Genomic DNA, 22,321 nt, shown 5'->3' on the forward strand with positions numbered 1-22,321 from the left:
ACTAAATTTCTCTTTTTGTTTACCTCACACAGGTGATGAAATGGTTAATGTGGTCCTGAGAGACCAATACACACAGGTGATGGCACTTGGAGAGCAGGCCAGGACCAGTTAAAGATGACCTCTCAGCTGGTGGAGGATGTGGGTGGTTTTTATAAAGAGAGGAAGCCCAGAGTAGAAAAGGGCTTTAGGGACAAAGAGAAAGGGGAAGAAACCTGTAGTCTGGGAAGTAGAGCATGGAGGAAGTTCAGGAGGGAGTTGGATGGAAGAGGGAGCGGGGTGATGGGGAATCTTGAAGTGGGCCTGAGAGAAGGCCACCCCACAGGCAGAAAGCCTTAGGAGGGACTGGAGTTGAGGAGCCAAACAGGGCAAGACTTAAGGAGGATAGTCCCTGAAAGTCAGTACTTTGCAGAAGACTAAAAAGCTGCAGTGGGAAAGGGAGCAGACACAGGATGGTTTAAAAGTTCAAGGCAGGAAAAGGGCCTGACGCTGCTTTCCCTGAAATTTGTGGTTTGCTTTTGAGTTGGGTTAACAAACTCCAGGGAGAAGCCCTCAGGCTGCTAGTCTGATAGAAGAGTGGAAGAGGAGTCTGGGAGGGGAGGAAGATGGCAGATCGATTACCAGTATTGTGTAGGGCATTGTCCATGTAGCACACAGAAACCCTGGCAGGAGAGAGACTCTAAAGAGACCTGGCAGGAAGGCCAAGTCATGAGAAAAGAGGCTACCCCAAGGCCGTAGCAGCTGTCAGCAAGGAATGCTAGATGATGAGCTGCTACACAACACCCAGCCACTAGGGTGAACCTGCGATGAGTGCAACTTTTACACAATGCTGTAACTGCAGTGACATTTCCAGCCATGTGCACACAGACTGGCTTCCCAGTGCCTGCTCCAAACTCTTCCCTCCCAGTTCCATGCAGATTGCTACAAGCCCTAATTTATGGACAGGAGGCTGCTTTCTTGTTTCTCACCTCATATATGAGGAACGCTTAGTACCTTGTAGATTAGAGCTTCTTTCTTTTGATCATTTCTCAGGGGACATAAATTATCTAAACACTGGTCTAGGTAGATTGTTTCTGTAATAAACCAATATAATGTTTTAAGACTAACCATTTATGGTTAGGAACCAAGGGAGTATAAAACTGAAAAATGAAACTGAGTAGAATTGCCAAAACATCAGTATGTATTAGTAATACTCACTTGTCTACTTAAGAATGATTAGAAGAAGATGTATGTTATGGCCCTAAGGAGTGCATCTGTATTCAGAACAGCACTTAAACACATCTGCTTGAGTCCCATTGCAATCAGCACTTGGCCATGCATTTATGTCCCACTGTCTGGAACAGGGATCAATATGCTGTCTATCACCATGTGACCACTAGCCGTATGTTATACACTTGCTGCTTCTGTCTTACGTGAATGCAGATAGGTATGTCTTCAACTTCTGTTCCGCTTATTTCCCTGCCACTACTGAAAATGGCAAAATATGTAGTGATTTATTGAATCTTTGACTTGATAGCTGTATAGATGCATTGCAATTGCACAAATTAAAAGGTCAAAAGCAAAATACATCTATAGTACTTCACCAAAGAAAAGCTATAAAATTACAATCTCGAGAGCGCTGCAGAAAGAGAGTTATTTTCCCCAGTTGCCCTTTTGGAAGACAATTGGTTAATTACAATTCAAATTTTTCTGACAAGTCAACAAAATTTTCTAATTTTGTGTTAAACGCTAAACAACTGGCAGGAAATCGCTACATGAAATTTGGAAGATCCCATATTCCTGTTCACAATAACCTCTCAGCTGGTGGCAAACACCTGGACTTAGTTAAATTATAACAAACTAAATGATTTTTAAAAGTGCTAATGCAACCGTGACACTTCCTCGGGGTACCCACGATTGTGAGGCACTTCACCACCACCTGCCCTTAGTGTGAAGAAGTCATGTCTGGGCCTGCTGTGGATCAGCTCCCTGAAACCAACAGCCTCTTACAACACAAGCACTGCCCTCCAGCCCTTGTTTTCTCTGCACAAGTAGTGATGGACACACATCAACCTTCGAGTCCTCAGAGCGTTCCCTGCAGCGTCCGGCCCCTGATCCACTGACCACTCACAGAATTACCAAGCCTGCCGTTCCCAAAGAAACATTAAACACTAGCTTGTAAAATTCAACTCAGGATCATCGCTTTACTTAACACCCCAGCACTCAGATATGTTTGTAGTGAAAACAAGAATACATTTATTATCAAAGATTAGAGATTCAAGTAAAAGTGAGCAAGAATATTAGAATCCAATGGTTACGTATAAAGCAAAATAACGCTCTTTCTATAGACTAGCTAGACTTAACTAACAGGTTGACCTCCTGCTAAAGAAGCTTATCTCACCCAAAGTTCTCTCCAGTGTTTTCAGCCCAGCCTGGCTGAGATCCCATTTTCATGAAGCAAATCTGCTGTCCATTTCCTTCCTAGCTGATGGATGCCTGGGTGTTGTCTTTGCCCCCCAAATATAGTAGAAAAAGCCTTTGAGGTGCACTTCAAGATAAGGTTCTCCCTCCCTGCTGTTTTCTTCCTATTAGTTCCTTTCTGAAGTTCTCACAATCCTTTTATTTGCATTCCATTCAGACTGGTGATAGGAGACCCATTGTGAATGAGACAATGCTCAATGTACACGTAAATATGTAGGTGGCTGAACATCTCTTGTTTGACAAAAAACCTGTTTTTTACCTTTGCTGGTGACCAACCCCCAGACACAGACTTTAAGAACATATGTTCAGTATAGATACACTACTCCTTACATAGTATCCTTACATACATTTCACAACAATATGGATGAAGAGTGCAACACGGACTCTTATTTCTGACCTCACATGACACCCTTTTGATGAATGAGAATCAGGAAGACCCTGGAGCCCTCTGCACCCCATTGCCTGCTGGTATTAAGAGGTTCTTGGGGTCACAGCAACATTTGTGTTAATTATCAATGCATGTGTCAGGAAGTACAAAGTTCCCACAGCATCCCTAATTCACACCCTGTCTGTAGGAGTTTGTATCAGTGTACAGTGTTAACTTTATATTCAAGTACTAAGAGGTCAGACTCTGTTTTCCAGCTCTCCCTTCTCCCTCAGTGCATAGTGCCTTCCTCCATGGTAGTCCTACTCACTTCAGCAAAATACCTTATGAAGTAAGCACAACTCTCTCTGAGTACAGGTGGCTGAAGGGCAATAGCAATAACCAAGAACAATGAGCCTGATCCTTCACCATTACATAGCTTCAACTCTGGGCCAGGTTCTCCACTGCAAGTGTTTGGTCAATGTTTGTGTCAATACCCATTCAGTTCAGGATCACTACTGATTATCAAAGCTTTGGTTCAAGGTGATTCCTAGTGAGCTGGGACTTAGCAGAGGTGCCCTTCCTTAGGTGTTGAGAGAGTGGGGCATTCTTTAAGTAGGAACCAGAAGCAACCTTGTGAGGGAGAGAAACAACAGACAATGTAGGACATGTTCATCAAAAGAATGTCACATGAGTCCTGCCATGAGTATAGTGTGCATTTTCACCCGCAACTATGGAGTCACTGGCAAGATACAGTGGAAGGAAAAGAGAAAAATGAAGAAAATAAACATTTCCATTGTATTTTCCATATCATGGTTCCATGGTCCAGAATCTCATTCATGTTAATTAGAAATTTTCTTAAGGGGAAGAGACTCTACCATAGAAGAGAATGCATTTGGTTTTTTGGTGTCTAATAAAGAAGAGGAAAGGGTGATCAGCCACAAACTGTACAGGTATTCTTACTGAGGTTATACCTATGCTACCTGAAGTTGCAGCTGCTGCCACAGTGCCCTCTTCATTGACCTCTATATAAGCTTTATGGATAGCTTCACTGACAGACAGGCCATCTGTTTTTACCATTCCAGATAAATCTGATACTCCTGGGTGAAACACATCAGTCAATCCTAAAGCTTCTAAATATTTTTTAAGTTGAGCGCTTGTCTCGATTTTGAACCGAGGAAGAGACACCTCCACTTTATCTTCTTTCAAATGGTCGGGGCTAATCCAAGTTGTTAATTTCTCATAAGTAAGTTCCTTTTCCAGCTACAGGTATAAAGATACATGGGAATCAGAATCTTGTGGTTATGCATCAAAATCAACAAGACATGCAACTGTGTGAGAAATTGGAAAAATGATTTTTCATTCACACTGTGGTAGCCACATCAGGCATGATTCTTACAATACTACTGGGGTCAGTAGCATGACGTACACTAACAGTATGTCTACAAAGGGATAAAAACCCCACAGCTGGCCCGTCTCAGCTGACTCAGGCTATATGGCTGAAAAATTGCTCTGTGGACTTTTGGACGCAGGCTGGAGCCCAACCTCTGAGACCCTCCACCCTCACAGAGTCCTAGAACTCAGGCTCCAGCCTAAGCCTGAAGGTGTACACCACAATTTTTAGCCCCTCAGCTGCAGGGCTTTTATCTCCATGTAGCTGTACCCTAAAGATTTCCAAATAAGTGTTTGTCCAGTGTTGATTATAGAATCTTGTTTTCTTTTTTTTAATGTAAATATAATGACCACAATGCTGGGTCAACAGTGGGAGTCAATGGTGAAACTTTTAACTTCAGTGCTCAGACCTCTACCATTAAAGCTAAAGGACTTGATCCTGCAACAGTGAAGTCAATGGGTGTTTTGCAATTAAATTGTATGGGAGAAGGGTAAGGAGATGGATCAGATGTTAAGTGTGGCAGCAATATGTGGCAGTCAGCCTCTGTGGATCTGCCGATGCGTTACCTATATTGTTTGCATTTATTATTCATTCACTTTTAGACGAGTCTGTGTGGGTATTAACTGTTTAGAAAGGTTGATAATACAAAAATGTAGCAATTAGCTATGAATTACATTGTCACTGTGCCCCATTTGGAGAATAAAAAGGCTGGCTCATTGTTTGTTTCCTGAAAATTCAATAGACACAGGAACAGCATAAGCAGCCTGCCTTCAGATTTACTATTCAACATGCTGCATACTCTGCAACAAGGAGGAGGAAAGGTAATTTTCTTCTATACTGCCTGTCCAGGTGGTCAGAGATATATTGCCATGTTCATATTCTGGTTATAAGGTTATCATCTCATCATAGGTAACTTTACCTGTGTTAGACCCGTGTAGTCTTTTGGCAGCAGTACATACATACTCAGGTCATCACCCTTGTACGGGAGTTCAAGCACCTGACAATCATGCTCCTCTATTGTAGCTATTTTATACTCGCCCATTTTGTGCATCATCTGCACAGGTTTGCTTGTAGTCTGAAAGCAATGACAATTAGTAACAAATGAAATTCATACAATATATCCTCCTGTATTTACATATTTTTCCTTGTATTATATCTTCACTTGGACCTGAATGCTGCAGTGATTGTTTAGGGCCAGATTCGCACCTTCTAAAGAAAGGTGTATATAGTCCCCTTGAATCTCTTCAAGCATCTCACAACAGGTTCATCTCTGTCTTGGACTCAAGGGAAAGGGGTCAGTGAGGCATCGGGGGTGGGGGGACTGGGAAACTCCATAAAGCCCATCCCCATGGTCCAGGATTCCACGATGTTGCTTCTCCCCTGCCCCTTTAAAGCTAAGATACCATTTATCATCTCCCTGTGTCTGCACTCAGGTGCACCCACCCCACGACGAATAGAAGGTTTAGAAGAACAGTTAATGCTATTTCCTTGGACCAACACTTTCAGTAGTTGCCACTGATAGTGTGTGCCTCACAGTTAGGTTGTTGAGCTTGAGAACCATGCTAAGGACATTAAAACTACAGGCTTTCCATCTTCTGTTTAATTTACATTTCAATATAATAGCATGTTCTTAGGTCACGTTGACCCAGAAATTTACAAAACCTAAAAGCAACAGACATCCACAAAACAATTTCATGGAAACAAATTCCACTAGGAACAATTTTCCTTTAGCTAAACAAATGTTTCCCTCGCAACGTTGCCAACCTATTTTTGCTACATTGTGCTAATGTGTGACCAACAGAAGGTGAAATGGAACTGAAGCAATATGAAGCTGGCTACTCTACATTCATTGCCCACCCAATATGGGGGGATGGGGGTGGGGGGAGTAGCATTGGGACAATGTACAGAATGTCACCTAAAAAAACCCACTTACAGTATTCAACTTTAATGAGGAGAGAGCTCAATCTGGTGACAGAATGTGGAAACCGAACACAGACTAAATGGATCGCTTGGTGGCCGTCATTGTAAATGTGGCAGCAAAACAGCTCATTGTAGGTCTGAATACAATGGAAACCAGTTAAGGGTCTATGAAGATAATGATTAGAGGCCAGACTGTGGACTGCTCCAAATTAGGAGTGTAGTGGGGGAAGGTACAAGAAGCACCCTTATGCTAGGCCTCTGCTCAGGGGCCAGTCGGTCTTTGCTCACCTGAGTGCAAATCTTTACAAGGATAGTAAACCTAACTTCACCCACAACCCCAAAGCGGAAGGGGAAAAAGCAGGGCTTTGTCCTGAGCACTTCCACTCCTGAATGAAGAGCTGACAGGCCACAGTTTCTTATACACTGACTTCCCCTGTGCTCCAAGTGGCTTTGTGAGGCATTGTACATGTGTCAGGCATGATGCACTCTTCTAGCAGAAGCTTTGGGAAACAGCTCCCTCTCCACCCACAGAGCTGGTCTCCAGGCAGAGGGCCATATCCCATGGTAGCTCCCCATTTTCTGCCAAGCGTGTAAAACAATAGAAGCAATGATGTGATATGTGTATTTCTGTACTCTACCTTATTAATCTGAAAAGCTCTTTCTTTGGTGTTTTTTCCGTTAAATTCCACTTCCCATTGCCCTTTGAAGTAGACAGCATTCAGGAGGACTAACTTAGTACCAGCAGAAATAGTGCCTGGGGCAAGGAGGTCCTTGATTTTACCTTAAAAAAATGGAGGCAAATTATTTCATTTTGGCAGTTCAGTAACTCTAGTTCCATTTATCTGTTGTAATAACATTGATGTACAGTGCATCTATGTACCTGGGTGTAAGAATATACACATGACACTGGACACACATGAAAGATATTAGACTGACAGGCCTAAGAGGCTGAAGTCTTCTATCTATTCACAGAACAAGTGCAACACAAGCAGCATCTTTGTCGCTTCCCCACACTGATGTGCTTCAAGTGAATAATGGAGAATAGATGCCATCTCCTAAAATGGCCATTTTATTCTTTTTCTGCCGACTAGTCTTGGATCCAAGTCAATTTTAAGTAGTGTGCTGTCATTTACCTTATATGTAAATTTCAAAGTAACAGCCCTGTTAGTCTGTATTCGCAAAAAGAAAAGGAGTACTTGTGGCACCTTAGAGACTAACCTATTTATTTGAGCATAAGCTTTCGTGAGCTACAGCTCACTTCACTGAATGCATCCGATGAAGTGAGCTGTAGCTCACGAAAGCTTATGCTCAAATAAATTTGTTAGTGTCTAAAGTGCCACAAGTACTCCTTTTCTTTTTGCTTCTCTGTGGAGGAGCTCATAAATCAAGGTACTTTTTGAGGGTTCCCTCTCCTTGCTCCAATACCTCTTGCAACTGACTGAATAATTCCTTAAACTCCATGCAGTCAACCACACTGGTGGTCTCATCCAGCGCTCACTGAAGTTGTCAGAAGAATTCCTATTGATTTCAATGGGTGTTGTACTAGGTCCAGAGTCTGCTGGCTACTCTGTTCTCCTCAAATATGTTTTCTCTGTGGGAATTAATGATCCATCTTCAGGTCACTCAGGTGGTCAAATTGCTGAGAGCTGCCACTGCATACTGGGCATGCTCCAATTATGACAAAATAGTTTTCTCCTCCAGGTTTTTAAGCACCTTGTACACTTTACCTCATTGTTTTTTTTATTAAATATCAAGAAATAGCAGCCAATGGCTGACTTGTCCTTACCCTTTGTAAAGGTTTCAACCCACAAATTTATCTGCTGCCTGGTTTCCTCTGCAGCATTCAGAAAATCAGCTGGTTTCAATTCAGCCTGGTATAACTTTTGGATGCAGGACAGGTATTGCTGTACAATAAGAGAGAAGATCAGAAGAATATATCAGAAAACAGGTCTCTTTTTAGGCTGTCTCCTGAATAGAATAAAATGTCGCTGTTTTTTAGTTCTGCAACACTGCAAGAAATATACAAAATATTCAAAAGTGTGTTTGTACATGCTAGAGACAGTGTGGGGACGAGCAGAAGGAACTGGACCAGATGGGTAGAGTGTAGATACAGGGCCACATGGGTTTGGACAGTTTACATAAGAGTCAAACACTGAACCTTTTTGAAGTTCCACCAGCTGATTGAGTCTGTGACAGAGTCATTGTATGACCTTGAGAGAGTCATTTAATCTTTGTGTCTCAGTTCCCCATCTGTGAAATAAGGATAGTGATACTGCTTTTCTCCTACCCCTGTGTCTGTCCTGTCTATTTATATTGTAAGTTGTGGGGAAGGGACTGTCTTTTACTATGTTTCTACAGCATTCTAGCAGAACAGGGCCCTGACCCTGGTCGGGGCCGGTGGTGAGCTGGAGCCGGTTCACACCGGTTCACTAGAACCGGTTGTTAAATTTAGAAGCCCTTTTAGAACCGGTTGTTCCGCGACAGGCAACCAGTTCTAAAAGGGCTTCTAAATTTAACCAGCCAAAAGTGGCGCCTTAGGCTCCAGCCCTGGAGCACCCAAAGGGAAAATTTGGAGGGTGTAGAGCACCCACCGGCAGCTCCCCGCCCCACCCCCGGCCCCAGCTCACCTCCGCTCCGCCTCCATCTCCTCCCCTGAACGCGCCGCCCCGCTCTGCTTCTCCACCCCCACAGGCTTCCCACGAATCAGCTGTTCGCACAGGAAGCCTGTGTGGGCTGAGAAGCAAGCGGCGGCTTCCCGCTCAGGCCCAGGGAGGTGGAGGTGAGCTCGGGCGGGGAGAGAAGGGGGCATGAGGAGGGCCGCCCGTGCCGCAACAGGTAACCGGGGGGGGGGGGTGCTGAGGGGAACCGCTCCCCGCCCCAGCTCTCCTCCGCCACTCTCAGCCTGAGTGGGAAGCCGCAACCTGCTTCTTTGCCCTCCCTGGCTTCCTGCGGAACCACTGATTTGCGGGAAGCTGGTGGGGGTGGGGGTGCAGAGAAGCAGAGCGGGGCGGTGGGTTCAGGGGAGGAGGCGGAGCGGAGGTGAGCTGGGCCGGGGGTGGGGCGGGGAGCTGCTGGTGGGTGCTCTGCACCCACCAATTTTTCCCCATGGGTGCTCTAGCCCTGGAGCACCCAGGGAGTCAGCGCCTAGGGCACCACTTTTGATGTGATCAGTGGGGGGTAGCGGCTGCTCCCCCTACTTCCCTCCTAGCTACGCTCCCCTGAACCGAGGAGCCAGAGGGACCTATCGGATGCTTCCTGGGAGCTGCCCCAGGAAAGCACCGCCAGGACTCCCCACCTCGCCCCCTGGCAGGTGCCTCTGGTTGTTAGGGGTGAGGTGGGCACCCACTACGGTGGCCCATGAGACCCTCCTGCCCGGTTCTGGGGGCAGTCAGGGGACAGGGGAGGGGGGTGGATGGGGCAGGGATCCTGGGGGGGGCGTAAAGGAACGCAGGGGGGGTTGGATGGGGCAGGAGTCCCGGGGGGCGGGGGTGGGCAACGACCCCCTCGTGGGGTGAGGAGGGAACCCGTTGTTAAGATTTTGGCAGCTCGTCACTGGTTGGGACCCCTATGTTATACTACTCATCACAAATAATAATGACTTCTCCCCAGACTTCTCACTACTGCTGTGGTGAGGCTGGTGTTTGCTTTTCCATGTGATCTTGTTATGTAAAGCTGATTTACTCTCTGTTTTTTAGATGCAATAAACACATATAGCCCCCTGGCAACCTAGCCACTTTAGCAGGCATTTAGAGAACATCAGGTTCTGGTTACACAATGGAAGGTGGACCTAGGTCGCTCTTGAATAACCAGAATATCTGGTTGTCACAGGTCCTCTCGTGGTCCTTAAATGGCTGCTTATGCCCTAAAGGACTGGGGGACCATTTTCACGTAGGCCACTTCCTACTCCCATTCAGAGGAAAGATCTGATAGATGCGCCTCCTCTTGCAGCAACCAATCCTTAGGTCTCTCAAGTTTACTTTCCATCCTGGGTAGACTGCGGAACAGGAGAAACTGGTGGAACAGGACCCACTACAGGTCTTTCTGTTAGTTCTACAGGTAGAACCCTGAATTTATCTTGGAAGTAGAAACCAATATATACTGTCTGGCCACTTCTGTCGCTGTCTAACTTAGTGTGTCCATGACTGTATATTTATATGTAATTCATGAATGTTTTGAAGCACTGTCCTGTAATGTTTCTTTTTCCCCACCAGCCAAAATAACTAAAGATGACTACAATGGTGCTGCCACATAAAATTTAAAACTAGATGCAAATTTTGAAAGCTGATTTGTGAATAGTTTTGGGGCCTATGAAATTTCACACAAATGAAATGGTGAGGCCTTGTAAATAATGTGAAATAAATTGGTTAAAAATGTAGCATGAAACCCCAGAACATAGCTAGCAATTTTATTGAATTTTCATGAGCCAGAATTCATAATTCTAGCTCACTTTTCTATCATTGTATTACTTCTAGAGTGCTAACAAGAGTAAAAAGCATTAAAATCTTAATTTTGTCAATGAAATAAACAAATACAACTCTGAATATATATCTGAGTATCTGGTGCCATGATTAAACAGTTACTTTTTTGACTATAGCAACCCTCTAAACTTTATTTTGCTGTTGATGTACTGAAGTAATTATTTAAGTAATAGTTACAAAGCTGAAGACAAACCTGAGTAACAATAATGTACTGTATAAAACAGCTTTTCAGGGTGAGGTTCACATAACGCTGTCTCTTTGTTATATTTTTGTACAGTGTCTAGCCCAGGGAGATCCTGGCCTGTAGGCACTACCATAATATAAATAGTAATAGTAAACACTTAGACATTTTGCTTTCAGTGCTGTTCAACACACCTAATTACAGTTAGGTTATAATGCTCTATGACCAGGGGAGAAATGAGCAGAGCCTGTAACTAAGGCCTTAGATTGAAGTTATCTTAAATATTCCATTCCGGAACCACTTTATTTTAAGATGATTGGCTGTTCTGCCCTACTGTTCAGTACCTCCATGGGATCAACTCCACCCCTTGTCTAAGTGGACACAACTCACTGTGGTAAACCCAGGACAAACAGCTACAAAAAAGGGAGGAGTAGTAGGGGATTAAAAGGCCTCTCCCTGTCCACTGAGGAGAACCATGGGGAAATAAGGTTCAGCTGGAAAAGGGGTTGCTAGAGAACTAATTAGGTTCAGCTGGCTCCAACTGCTGGAGACCTTTTTTTTTTCTTTTTCTTTCTTTTTTTTTTCTTTTTAACCCTCCCCTTGGTGGAAATAGGGGGAGGGGATGAGAGAGTGAGAGAAGTAGGGAAGCTGCCAGTTGAATAAGGGCAGCAAGACACAGAACCCTTCCAGGAAGGGAGGCTGCACTCCCTGCCCAGAAGGGAGGGAAAGTAAGCACCAGGGACTGATCAGGGAAAGGACTAACCAGACCCTGTGCTACCTGTAAGGATTTGCCTTGCCCTAGCCAGTGTCTCCCAGGCTAAAAAGGACTGAGTCTGCTGAGGAGAACAAGGTACTTTGCCACATCACATACAAGTCAGCAGGAAATGGGACCTCAGCTGAACTAAGTCCATGTTGTTCATCTCTATCTGTCCTACAATGTCACAGGCCGTTAATGTGAATCCCCAGTGCAACTCACCTGAAGAAAATTGAATGTCTTTTCTCCATACAGTCTGTTGGCATTAGCCAGTTCGTAAGAAGTGGTAGGTTTGTTGATTGCAGAGAAGATGTCATTAAACTGGGAATGAATCCCTCCAGATATATCACACTGATCATCAGGAACCTTCAAATAACACAAAGCTGCTGTAGTTTATTTCTGACTGAAGAAGGCTGAGAGTAACAGAGACACTGGTTTTTTTAAAATAATTGTTCTCCTATTAAACCATTCAGATTCAATAACTTAACTAGCTTTACCTTGTCTGACTTGTTCTTGTTCCTGACAGTGCAAATCTGTGGCGCAAAAGCCTGTTATAAGGCCTAAGTATTTCGTGGCTCTTTTGGGATGTTCCACTTGTTACTTATGGAGCACCACACGTGAAAATTTGTTGAATAATGAAAAATGTTCAGGGTAGAAGAGTTTCAAATGCTTTCTGTATGTCTGATTTATACATGCAAATGTGCTCAGAATCATGGTAGAAGCTCGTAAAATAACAAGATGCAAACTGAACTCATCACTTGTAAATGCGGTTATGACTATTGCATTCACAAATCAAGCATATAATTGTACAATATTTTCAATAAAAAAACCCCCTAAACCTTACTTTTTGCGATTTTGTATACATTTTTATCCTTCTCTCTGTACTTTCTGTCACCCAACATCACAGCATTCTCCCCGCCCCCCCCATTTTTATGTTTTAATTCAAATCTGCCAATTTTGAATTTTTATTCAAATTCCCCAAAGTTTCTCCAACTCCAACACTTGTTCTAAGATACCGGCTGCTGGGGAGGAAGAGGTTGTCTGTGACTGCTCTCTGAATTGTCATCACTTCTTGTTGCTTCAAAAGAGCTTCTTGTTTCTGGATTTTCATTTTCTGCAAATTCTCGGAAGTGAAGCACCTGAGGTGGAAATGTAACATTGCAACAGTCATACACTATTTTGATTTACTTACGACAATGTGTGAAACTGAACTTGTTACAGAGAATTCAGTTGTCTGTCTTACCTACTGTCCTTTCTACTGGAGATGGACATCACACTTTCAAAACTCAGGTGTTCTCAACTTTTATCACTGAATGCTCCAGTCCATCCATTGACATCAAGATCAGCAAGCCATTTTGTGAATACTACTTAAAATCACTAGAAGGGTGAGCTATATTTCTATGATTGTGGTAATCACTTCCTATTTCTGCCCATAATATTCAGTTTGTTAGATCTTTTTGCACTGTGTTGCAATAGGGCAATAAATTCAGTAGGGTTCTGCAGGCACGCAGCAATCTGCAAGTGTGGATCCTATCACATGATTGGGACTTGGATAAAAGCTTATTTTTTACAAAACCTAAATGTAAGGAACAATCTGAAGACCACTGGAAATGCTTTCAGAATTTGCTAGGTTTAAATCGAACAAATGCAGTGTTTGTCTGTCAAATGTAGAATTAGTTGCTGCTCATATTTAAGTGGACATGAGTTTTGCCTTTGACTTCAGTGCCAGCATCATTGGAACCTGTGTGGTTATTTTTTAATTTTATTCCTCTCATCTGCAGATCCCTTTACATCCCCTAACTGTATTGGGTCACACATCTAGCCTTCAAAGAAAAATATTCATCTCAAAGCTCTAATAATGACAGTTGATTTATTCAGACTGATGATACGTGATTCTTGATTTGTACTAACTCCTGTGCAATCCAAGCTTGAGCAGTACAAATAATTTTCCAATGAAAAAAGTTGACTCATACAGGCTCATGGGATCCGAAATAAGTTAATACTTTTGCCAAACTAGATGTTCAATTAATTTTTTTAATAACTATGACCCAAAATTGTGACACTTCTGCACTAGTAAGTCTGATGCTCAGCATGTCCATAGTAAGCAACTAAAAAGGACCCTGCGTCTGAGATACACCCGTTTCTGAAATAACCATTTACTCTATGTATCTCCCTTTTTGGTACAATGCAGAACACAAAAATGTCACCAAAACAAAATAAATAAAAATGCCTTTAAAACCAGAGGCACCAGGCAGTGCACAATACCACAGAAATGTATATGTAAAGTGAATGTGAGGGGCTGGAAATTGCAAACATTGAGGAAATGTTTCTCTGGGTTTTATCAAAGATGACCTTTCTGCTGCTGGGGCTTTGCCTATTGGCCAAGAGGCTCAAACATTCCTATGGGCCAAAATAGACCAGCCTAGGCAGAAGGTAAGTGAAGCTGTACCATAGGCCATAGTCTCACAAACAATAACACACCCAGGTACCATTGTGCACTACTCATGTACATGATGACACTCATGTATGGAGTGGTTTGCAGGATCAGGGCTTGAGGGGGAAAATCTCTTGCTCTTGGACTGGAAATGTTATTTCCAGTTTATAATAATGTTCTCAGCCTGCACCTTCTGCCAGGCACCTTTTCAACTACATAAAGTTTAATTCCATTCAATATAAAAGTGCCTTTGAGACCTTTAACTAGGACAATTGCTACTTGTGCAGGCTATGTTACACGTGGAAAATGAAAACGCTCTGCATTAAAAGAAAAGCCTTGAGGAGCTCAACTAACATTGCACATGGGAATGGTCTGCCATTGCTGAACAAATACGAAGGAATAAAACAAATGATTTATTGTTGCCTACCGTTTCTATCTGGGTGGCAGTATTACCTCTGGCCCCAAGAAGGACCATGCCCAGGGCAGCTGAGATACTCAGAGGAGAATAGATGATATTGTCAGATGGAAAATCTTTGTTCAGTACTTTGAAAAAGTCAAGGCAAAATTTTGTAGTTGCTTCACTGATGGAGTTCATTGTGAAAATGAAAAGCTGTCGAGGAAAAAAATAAACCAAATCAATGGAGTTCAACAGTCTCTTTTTTCAACCTCTTACTGCATCAGATGTTTTCAGTGGCTTTCTTGTTAGTTATACACTCGTGTCTAGCCTCAGGATGGGCATGGGCATACGTGTTGGGAACATTGTGATACAGACTTTTAAAAAAAGAATTCCCATTAAGAAAACAGCCTCATCTCCAATCTTCCACCCAGGAAATTGAGACTCTCCTTTTTCTTCCACTTCTGGGGCTAATGTACAATGCTACAAGGAGTAAAATCTTCTACCAACACTATTTCTTAGAGCAATGAAACACACTGGTGCATCTCCCCATCTGACTTTAGGGGAGTTACTCATGATTTATAGCAGTCTGAGTTCAAAATCAGGCATCCTGAGAGGGATTATTGGATGCTCCAATTTCTGTTTGTATGTGATCAGGGCCACACTAGGCTCTCTTTTGCACCCAGTTATAGCTGGAGCAACTTCAGAGGAGTGAATCCAGATATACACGGTTGTAAATGAGAGTCTAATTTGACCCCTAGTATCTAGGTAACAAAAACAGACAATGGGTAGAAAATTATTTGAATAATATGGGATAAGGTATCACCAAATCAGTTTATTCTATTGTAAAAGAAATCTACACTATGTAAGATGTGTGAACATCTATTTATTGCAATACATTTTGCAACTGGGATTGACTGAGAGGAAGATTATACTCTAATCCATCTCCATTAACTCTGAAAAGGGATACCCTTGATTTCTTCCCAGGTAGCTATTTCAAGACTTTCACAAATTGATAAAAAAGATCCGGGGGGGGGGGAGTTTTTCTGACAAATAGTTTATTTGCTAAAAAATGTAATCCTGGTTGACCTGAAACTATTTGTAAATTTGGCCCAAATTTTCCAGAGTTTGGGCCAAAAAAATATTTCAGGTTAGATTTGTTAAGTGGTTGGTGGTGTGGTCCTTGCTCCTCTATAGCTTTAGCCCAGTATTTAGGTGGTGGTGCTCTCCCTTATAACTTCTGCCTGAAGGTTAGGGCATTCACCTGGATGTGGGAGACCCAGGTTCAATTCTCCCCTTTTCCTGGTTTGGAACAGAGAGTTCAATTTTGAATCTCTCACTGATCAGGAGATTACCATAATGACTAGGCTATCAGATATTCTGGAGTGAGTGTCTCCTACTGAAGCTGTTCAACTTTGTGTAAATTAAATAGTCATTGGTCAGGGACTTGAATCTGAGTCCCCCATCTTCTTCTCTACACAAGTGAACGATGTAGTGGTTTTCCTTTTCCAAATTCTAATCCACTGTTCCTCTGAAATTGTGTTATACTCATCACCTTTCATTTTGTAAGAAAGACATGAGAAATAATTTTTCCACACTACTCACCACTGATAAGGCCCCAACTGGAGTACTGTGTCCAGTTCTGGGCACCACAATTGGGAAAGATGTGAACAAATGGGAGAAAGTCCAGAGACGAGCAAAAAAAGTGATTAAAAGTCTAGAAAACATGATCAATAAGGAAAGATTGGAAAAGTTGGGTTTGTTTAGTCTGGAGAAGAGAAGACTGAGGGGGGACATGATCACAGCCTTCAAGTACGTAAAAGGTTGTTATAATAAGGAGAATGATAAATTGTGCTCCTTAGTCACTGAGGACAGGACAAGAAGTAAGGGACTAAATCGCAGCAAGGGATATTTAGATTTAACATTAGGAAAAATTTCCTAACTGCAAGGATATTAGAGAGACAAGGTGAGCAAGGTAATATCTTTTATTGGACCAACTTCTGTTGGTGAGAGAGACAGGCCTTTGAGCCACACAGAGCTCTTCTTCGGGTCTGGAAAAGTTCTCCTAGCATCATAGCAAAATGCAAAGTGGAACAGATCATGGACTGACACCCCAATACTGAGTGTTTAAAAACCAGTTAGACAAACATGTGAGGCAGGACTAACTATAATCTAGGGATGACCTAGATTATACTTAGTCATGCCTCAGAGCAGGAGACTGGACTAGATGACCTGTTGAGTTCCCTTCTGGTCCTTCATTATATGATTTCCTTACTTAAATATATTGTTTCCATCTCAGACTCTTTTCAAAAATATGCACAGATTTACTGCCGTCTGAAGTTGAGAAGAAAATTTGTGTATTATTGTTAATACAACATGCTTTGTTACGGAAAAAGTAAGAAGATTGCTGAGAATTTCTTTTCCTAATCAAAAGCTGGAAAATTACAGATTTCACAAGAGTTGATGGCTTTATGTAGCAATGTGATATGCTTTGGAAAGTGGTGACACCTGCAACATCTTATGTAAATTCTGCAAGCTAAATTTTGCTCTTACACTGTTATAGATGCATCATAATTTACCTTAAGCCAACAAGATCTGTGGGGATCAGGCATTCTGAAAATCATGCTGTTTATTTAGGTACATAAATCTGGGTTTAAGTGATTACCCTTAGGCACCCACATCTGAAAATTTTGCCAAAGTGACTTGCCCTGGAATATAATGGCAGAGTCAGGAATAGACTCCTGAACCCCAGCCTTGTACCATTAGCACACGCTCCACTGGGGATGTAACATTCTGGACAGCTGGACTAATCCATGCAATCCTAAACTGGACTGGGTATAGCAAAACGATTTACAAATATTCCCTTCACAAATCATAACAGTAACTAAAACCATAAACTTACAAAAAAGAAATGCTTACCTGGCTATAGAGAGGAAGTTTGAAACTTGCTAGATATTTGGTGTGGTGTCTTGCAGGGTGCTGGAATATAAAGCATTTGCAACACCCACTGGCATTATCATATGTCGAAATTATTAGATGTATGATTTCTTAACGGTATCTTGCATAACTAATTAGAATGCAATCCACAGAATATTTTTTGTTAGTCATAAAATATAATTATCATTCTTATACTCCTGGAAAGATAAGACACTATTTGTCAGAGGCTACCTCTGCTGTATATTTTCACTGATCCTCCAACACAAATCTGCCCTAAATATGGTGGATTAGGCCCCCTTGGGAATCCTCCTCCACTGCCATAGAGCCACCGTAGCCAGGACTAATGAACAGAGTGTGGCTAGGGAAAAGTGAATGTGCATAACTTTATTCACATGAGAAGGCCCATTTAATTTCACATGAATAAAGTTGTGTATGTGCTTAAGTTTTTGTAGGATTGGGACCTGAATCTTTATACTTTCACCAATCCCATAAATAATCTCAGAACAGAGATAGGATAATCTAGTGGTGTTTTATTTTGTAGCTGAGAGATCTGACAAGGCACGGGACTGGATAACAGATTTCTCAGTTTTAAGGCCACAAGGGACCATTATGATCATCCGGCTCAGAGGTTCCCAAATATTGCACCAAGGCAACCACCAACTGCATTTTCTTTTCTTTTCTTTTTTTCTTTTTGGTAATCCATTAATACACGTGTGCACCCTCTGCCTGGCTCCACAACCCAAATCCCAGCCTGGTGTAGAGGGAAGCCCCACCGCGGACAGGATTTGGAAAGAAAGCCTGCCCCAGCTGTTGTGGGGTGAGCAAGGGGTGGCTTGCTCTCCAAGCCTGCACCCTCCCCCGGGGCTTCCCCTCCAAACTGGCTGGGCTGGGAGAAGTATATGTTTGTCTAGGCCAGTTCTGGCCCTGGACATGATAACCGATCTGTAACCTTCCAGGACCCACTGGTGGGTCAGGACCCACCATCTGGGAAACACTGATCTAGTTGGCCTCCTGCATAACACAGGCCAAAGAACCTCCCCCATTAAACTCTTCTTCAAGCCCATATCTTCTGTCTGAGCTATGTATAACGTATCGTTCAGAAAAATCACCAGTCTTGATTTAACGATGTCATGTGATGGAGAATCTTACCATGTAGGTAGATGTAGACTGTGATTAAGTCAACGCTAAACCTTCTCTTGGATAAACTAACCAGGTTGACCTTAAGTGTCTCACAACGTGGTATGTTCTCCATACCTCAAAACATTCTTGTAGCTCTTTTCTGAACATATTCCGATTTTCAGCATCCCTTTTAAGGTGTGGACTCTGCCAGCTGAACTACTTAAGCTGCTGCTGTCATAAATATAAAGGGAAGGGTAAACCCCTTTAAAATCCCTCCTGGCCAGAGAAAAAAATCCTCTCACCTGTAAAGGGTTAAGAGAGCCGTGTTAGTCTGTATTCGCAAAAAGAAAAGGAGTACTTGTGGCACCTTAGAGACTAACCAATTTATCTGAGCATGAGCTTTCGTGAGCTACAGCTCACTTCATCGGATGCATACTGTGGAAACTGCAGAAGACATTATATACACAGAGACCATGAAACAATACCTCCTCCCACCCCACTCTCCAGTGGGGTGGGAGGAGGTATTGTTTCATGGTCTCTGTGTATATAATTCTGCAGTTTCCACAGTATGCATCTCATGAAGTGAGCTGTAGCTCACGAAAGCTCATGCTCAAATAAATTGGTTAGTCTCTAAGGTGCCACAAGTACTCCTTTTCTTTTTGTAAAGGGTTAAGAAGCTAAAGGTAACCTCGCTGGCACCTGACCAAAATGACCTATGAGGACACAAGATACTTTAAAAAGCTGGGAGGAGGGAGAGAAACAAAGGGTCTGTATGTCTGTCTATATTCTGTCTTTGCTGGGGATAGACCAGGAATGGAGTCTTAGAACTTTTAGTAAGTAATCTAGCTAGGTATGTGTTAGATTATGATTTCTTTAAATGGCTGAGAAAAGAACTGTGCTGAATAGAATAACTATTTCTGTCTGTGTATCTTTTTTGTAACTTAAGGTTTTGCCTAGAATGGTTCTCTATGTTTTGAATCTAATTACCCTGTAAGGTATCTACCATCCTGATTTTACAGGGGGGATTTCTTTATTTCTATTTTTATTAAAAGTCTTCTTGTAAGAAAACTGAATGCTTTTTCATTGTTCTCAGATCCAAGGGTTTGGGTCTGTGGTCACCTATGCAAATTGGTGAGGCTTTTTATCCAACATTTCCCAGGAAAGGGGGGCTGCAAGTGTTGGGAGGATTGTTCATTGTTCTTAAGATCCAAGGGTCTGGGTCTGTAGTCACCTAGGCAAATTGGTGAGGCTTTTTACCAAACCTTGTCCAGGAAGTGGGGTGCAAGGTTTTGGGAAGTATTTTGGGGGGAAAGACGTGTCCAAACAGCTCTTCCCCAGTAACCAGTATTAGTTTGGTGGTGGTAGCGGTCAATCCAAGGACAAAGGGTGGAATATTTTGTACCTTGGGGAAGTTTTGACCTAAGCTGGTAAAGATAAGCTTAGGAGGTTTTTCATGCAGGTCCCCACATCTGTACCCTAGAGTTCAGAGTGGGGGAGGAACCTTGACAGCTGCACTTCTTACTGTTGCTGCAAGGGTCTGTCCAATTTAACCAAAACTCTAGAATTTTGTTATGTTTTGAAGAAATTTATATTTTTGCAAAATTTTTTATGTATATTTTCACAATGGGGTATTTACTTTTTAAATGATTTCTAACAAAATGGAGGACCCTTCTGTGCAAATAATAAAGATTCTTGTGTAACAAGAATAATTTGCTACCCCTCTGGGGCTCAGGAAGGTCAGAGTAGCTGGGTCAGGAAACTCCGGGATAGGGTTTGATGCAGGGAGTCAAGAAACAGCTGGAGCTGATTGGCCTCTCAGGGAGCCAGGCTGCTGCAGGTAAAAGGAAGAGGAAGTTAGCTTCTAGGATCTGACATTGACTAGCTAACAGTATGAAACTGATGGGCCACAAAGGGGCTTTTTCTAAGATGCTCATTCATTTGTTTAAGATCTGTCTGGAATTTCCTTATACATTTTCCATGAAGGAAGAAAAAATTGGAGACTTTATTAAATATCGTTTGGAACTTTTCCCAGATCTCTTCCCTGAAGGAAATAGAAGCTAAAAACTTGGTTTAAATCCTGAGGAGAAGGTTGTTGGAATTGTGCTACTATCCTCTGAAAGAAAAGAGGCACTAGATATTCTGTTTTTCCAGTTCTCACAGGGACGCAGCCTTTGTTTGTTCAATGTGGAGGCAAGGTAACTTTGGGGACTGTTTTATGGATGTCTTGCTCTACTTCTTTCACCATACTAATCGTGATAAGGAGAGGGCGGTGTGCCTCTGAATTTGATTATCCTTCAAGATGATCTACAACTAATCAGAACACTGGGGCTGGTGGGGCAATAGCCTACTTAGAGCCAGTTTTTTTGAGTTAGGACTTGGTTACCAGATGGGTGGTAACCAAGCACAGCCCACATGATGTGGGATCTTGATCTCCTGAGGGAGTGCCTTGAGGCTGACCACAAGGTTTCCCACAGTAGAGGGGACTGGAAGTTATCAAAAGACCAGGACTGCTTAGAGCAGCGTCCGCTTTCCCTCACCAACCAGAACAGAAAGAGACCCCTGTGCTGGCGGAATATCATGCAGGACTGGGTACATTCCGGAGTGGTGAGGAAACTGAGGCAGGGAATGACATACAAATGTCCTGTATTTTGCATGGAGGTGTATCATTTTGCTTGTGCTATTGAAAAGAAAGTGTGATTGGCAGCGCTGTCAACTCTTGCAATACCTCCCTGATTCACAAGAGTTGGGCTGGGGTTGCAGCCAGCCTGGTGTTAACATCATAAGCTCCAGCTTGCCTGGGGGAAAAATACCCAGACTGCCTGAATCAGGCAGAGCTCACTTCCTCCTTTCCTCAGGAGCTGATGCCATTCTCAAAGGGGGGAGGGGGAGGATAAGGAAGAAGCTGAAAGAGCCCTGCAGCTCAGGGTGGTTCCCCCTTCCCCTGTGATCAATGGGGACAACTCCTCAGCTCCTCCCCTCTCTCCCTGCAGCACCTGGCCTGGGAAGGGGCAACAGGGGATGAAAATCCCTCAGAGCTGCCCCCAGTCTATAAAGCGAAAAAGGGGGACCTGCTGCAATCCCCCTTCCCAGGGAGAGAGCAGTGAAGAGCCCCCAAAGCTTCAGGAAGAGCAGAGGTGAGGCTGTGGGTGAAACACAATTGATAAGGGGTGGGGGACGGGAGTGAGAGTTCCTGCAGCAGGGGTGAAAATCACTTTAATAAATACGGGAGTATTGGCAATGCTAATTCTCTCTCTCTCACACACACACACACACACACACACACACACTGAGCAATGGGAGGTCAAATATCAAAAGTCAGATTAAAATAAATACAAAATTATCTCTCCCCCCCTTTAAAGCTCATTGAGCTGGGGGACAGACTCATGATTTTTGAGCCTTGGGGATTGGCAATACTGGATTGGTTTAAAAATCCCTCTGCAAAGTGTCTTATTGGCTTCATCAAGGGTTCCCAGAAGGGTTAAACTGTAAACCAGAGTGCCCACTGGGAGGGCGGAGCTGTGGGCAGGGTGAGCTTGCCTGTGGGAGTTCAGCAGTGGCCATCGGGCTGAGGCTACTTCCAAGAAGGGGTATCAAGTAGTCTAACCCCAGAGGGCTGTTGACTGGGGCTGTGACATTGACTAAAAGATTTAACAAAAAGCACCTGCTTTGTGCAGAAAATGTTGACTTTATGTCCTAGCCCAAAACCTAAAACATTTTGGTTTTCAGCTGAAAACTGAAAAACTCTTATTCAAAAAGCCTGCTGCGGTGCCTCCTTGGAGTTGTCGTGCAGTTGATGAGCCAGATGGGAGTCAGGATGGTTCCACAGGATGGACTTGCTGGGGGGGTTGGTTTGGGTTTGGGTATTCGTATCCGGTACAGTAACTCCTCAC

The 22,321-nt window shown here is 43.1% G+C and overlaps 1 protein-coding gene across 1 annotated transcript; it reads right to left on the minus strand.

Annotated features, from left to right (window-relative positions):
- Positions 1-1,950: 1,950 nt before the first annotated feature.
- LOC311516986 (serpin B3-like) lies at positions 1,951-17,339 on the minus strand. Its single transcript, XM_084621425.1, has 8 exons — positions 17,295-17,339; positions 14,409-14,591; positions 12,564-12,686; positions 11,770-11,913; positions 7,921-8,038; positions 6,773-6,915; positions 5,134-5,289; positions 1,951-4,084 (listed from the first exon to the last, which is right to left on the minus strand). Exons 2-8 carry the CDS (start codon positions 14,574-14,576, stop codon positions 3,680-3,682), a joined length of 1,257 nt encoding a protein of 418 aa, XP_084477551.1. The 5' UTR covers positions 14,577-14,591; positions 17,295-17,339; the 3' UTR covers positions 1,951-3,679.
- Between the last annotated feature and the right edge of the window lie 4,982 nt (positions 17,340-22,321).

Source organism: Lepidochelys olivacea (genome assembly GCF_965140295.1).
Source record: "Lepidochelys olivacea isolate rLepOli2 genome assembly, chromosome: 2".
Taxonomy (NCBI): Eukaryota; Metazoa; Chordata; order Testudines; family Cheloniidae; genus Lepidochelys; species Lepidochelys olivacea.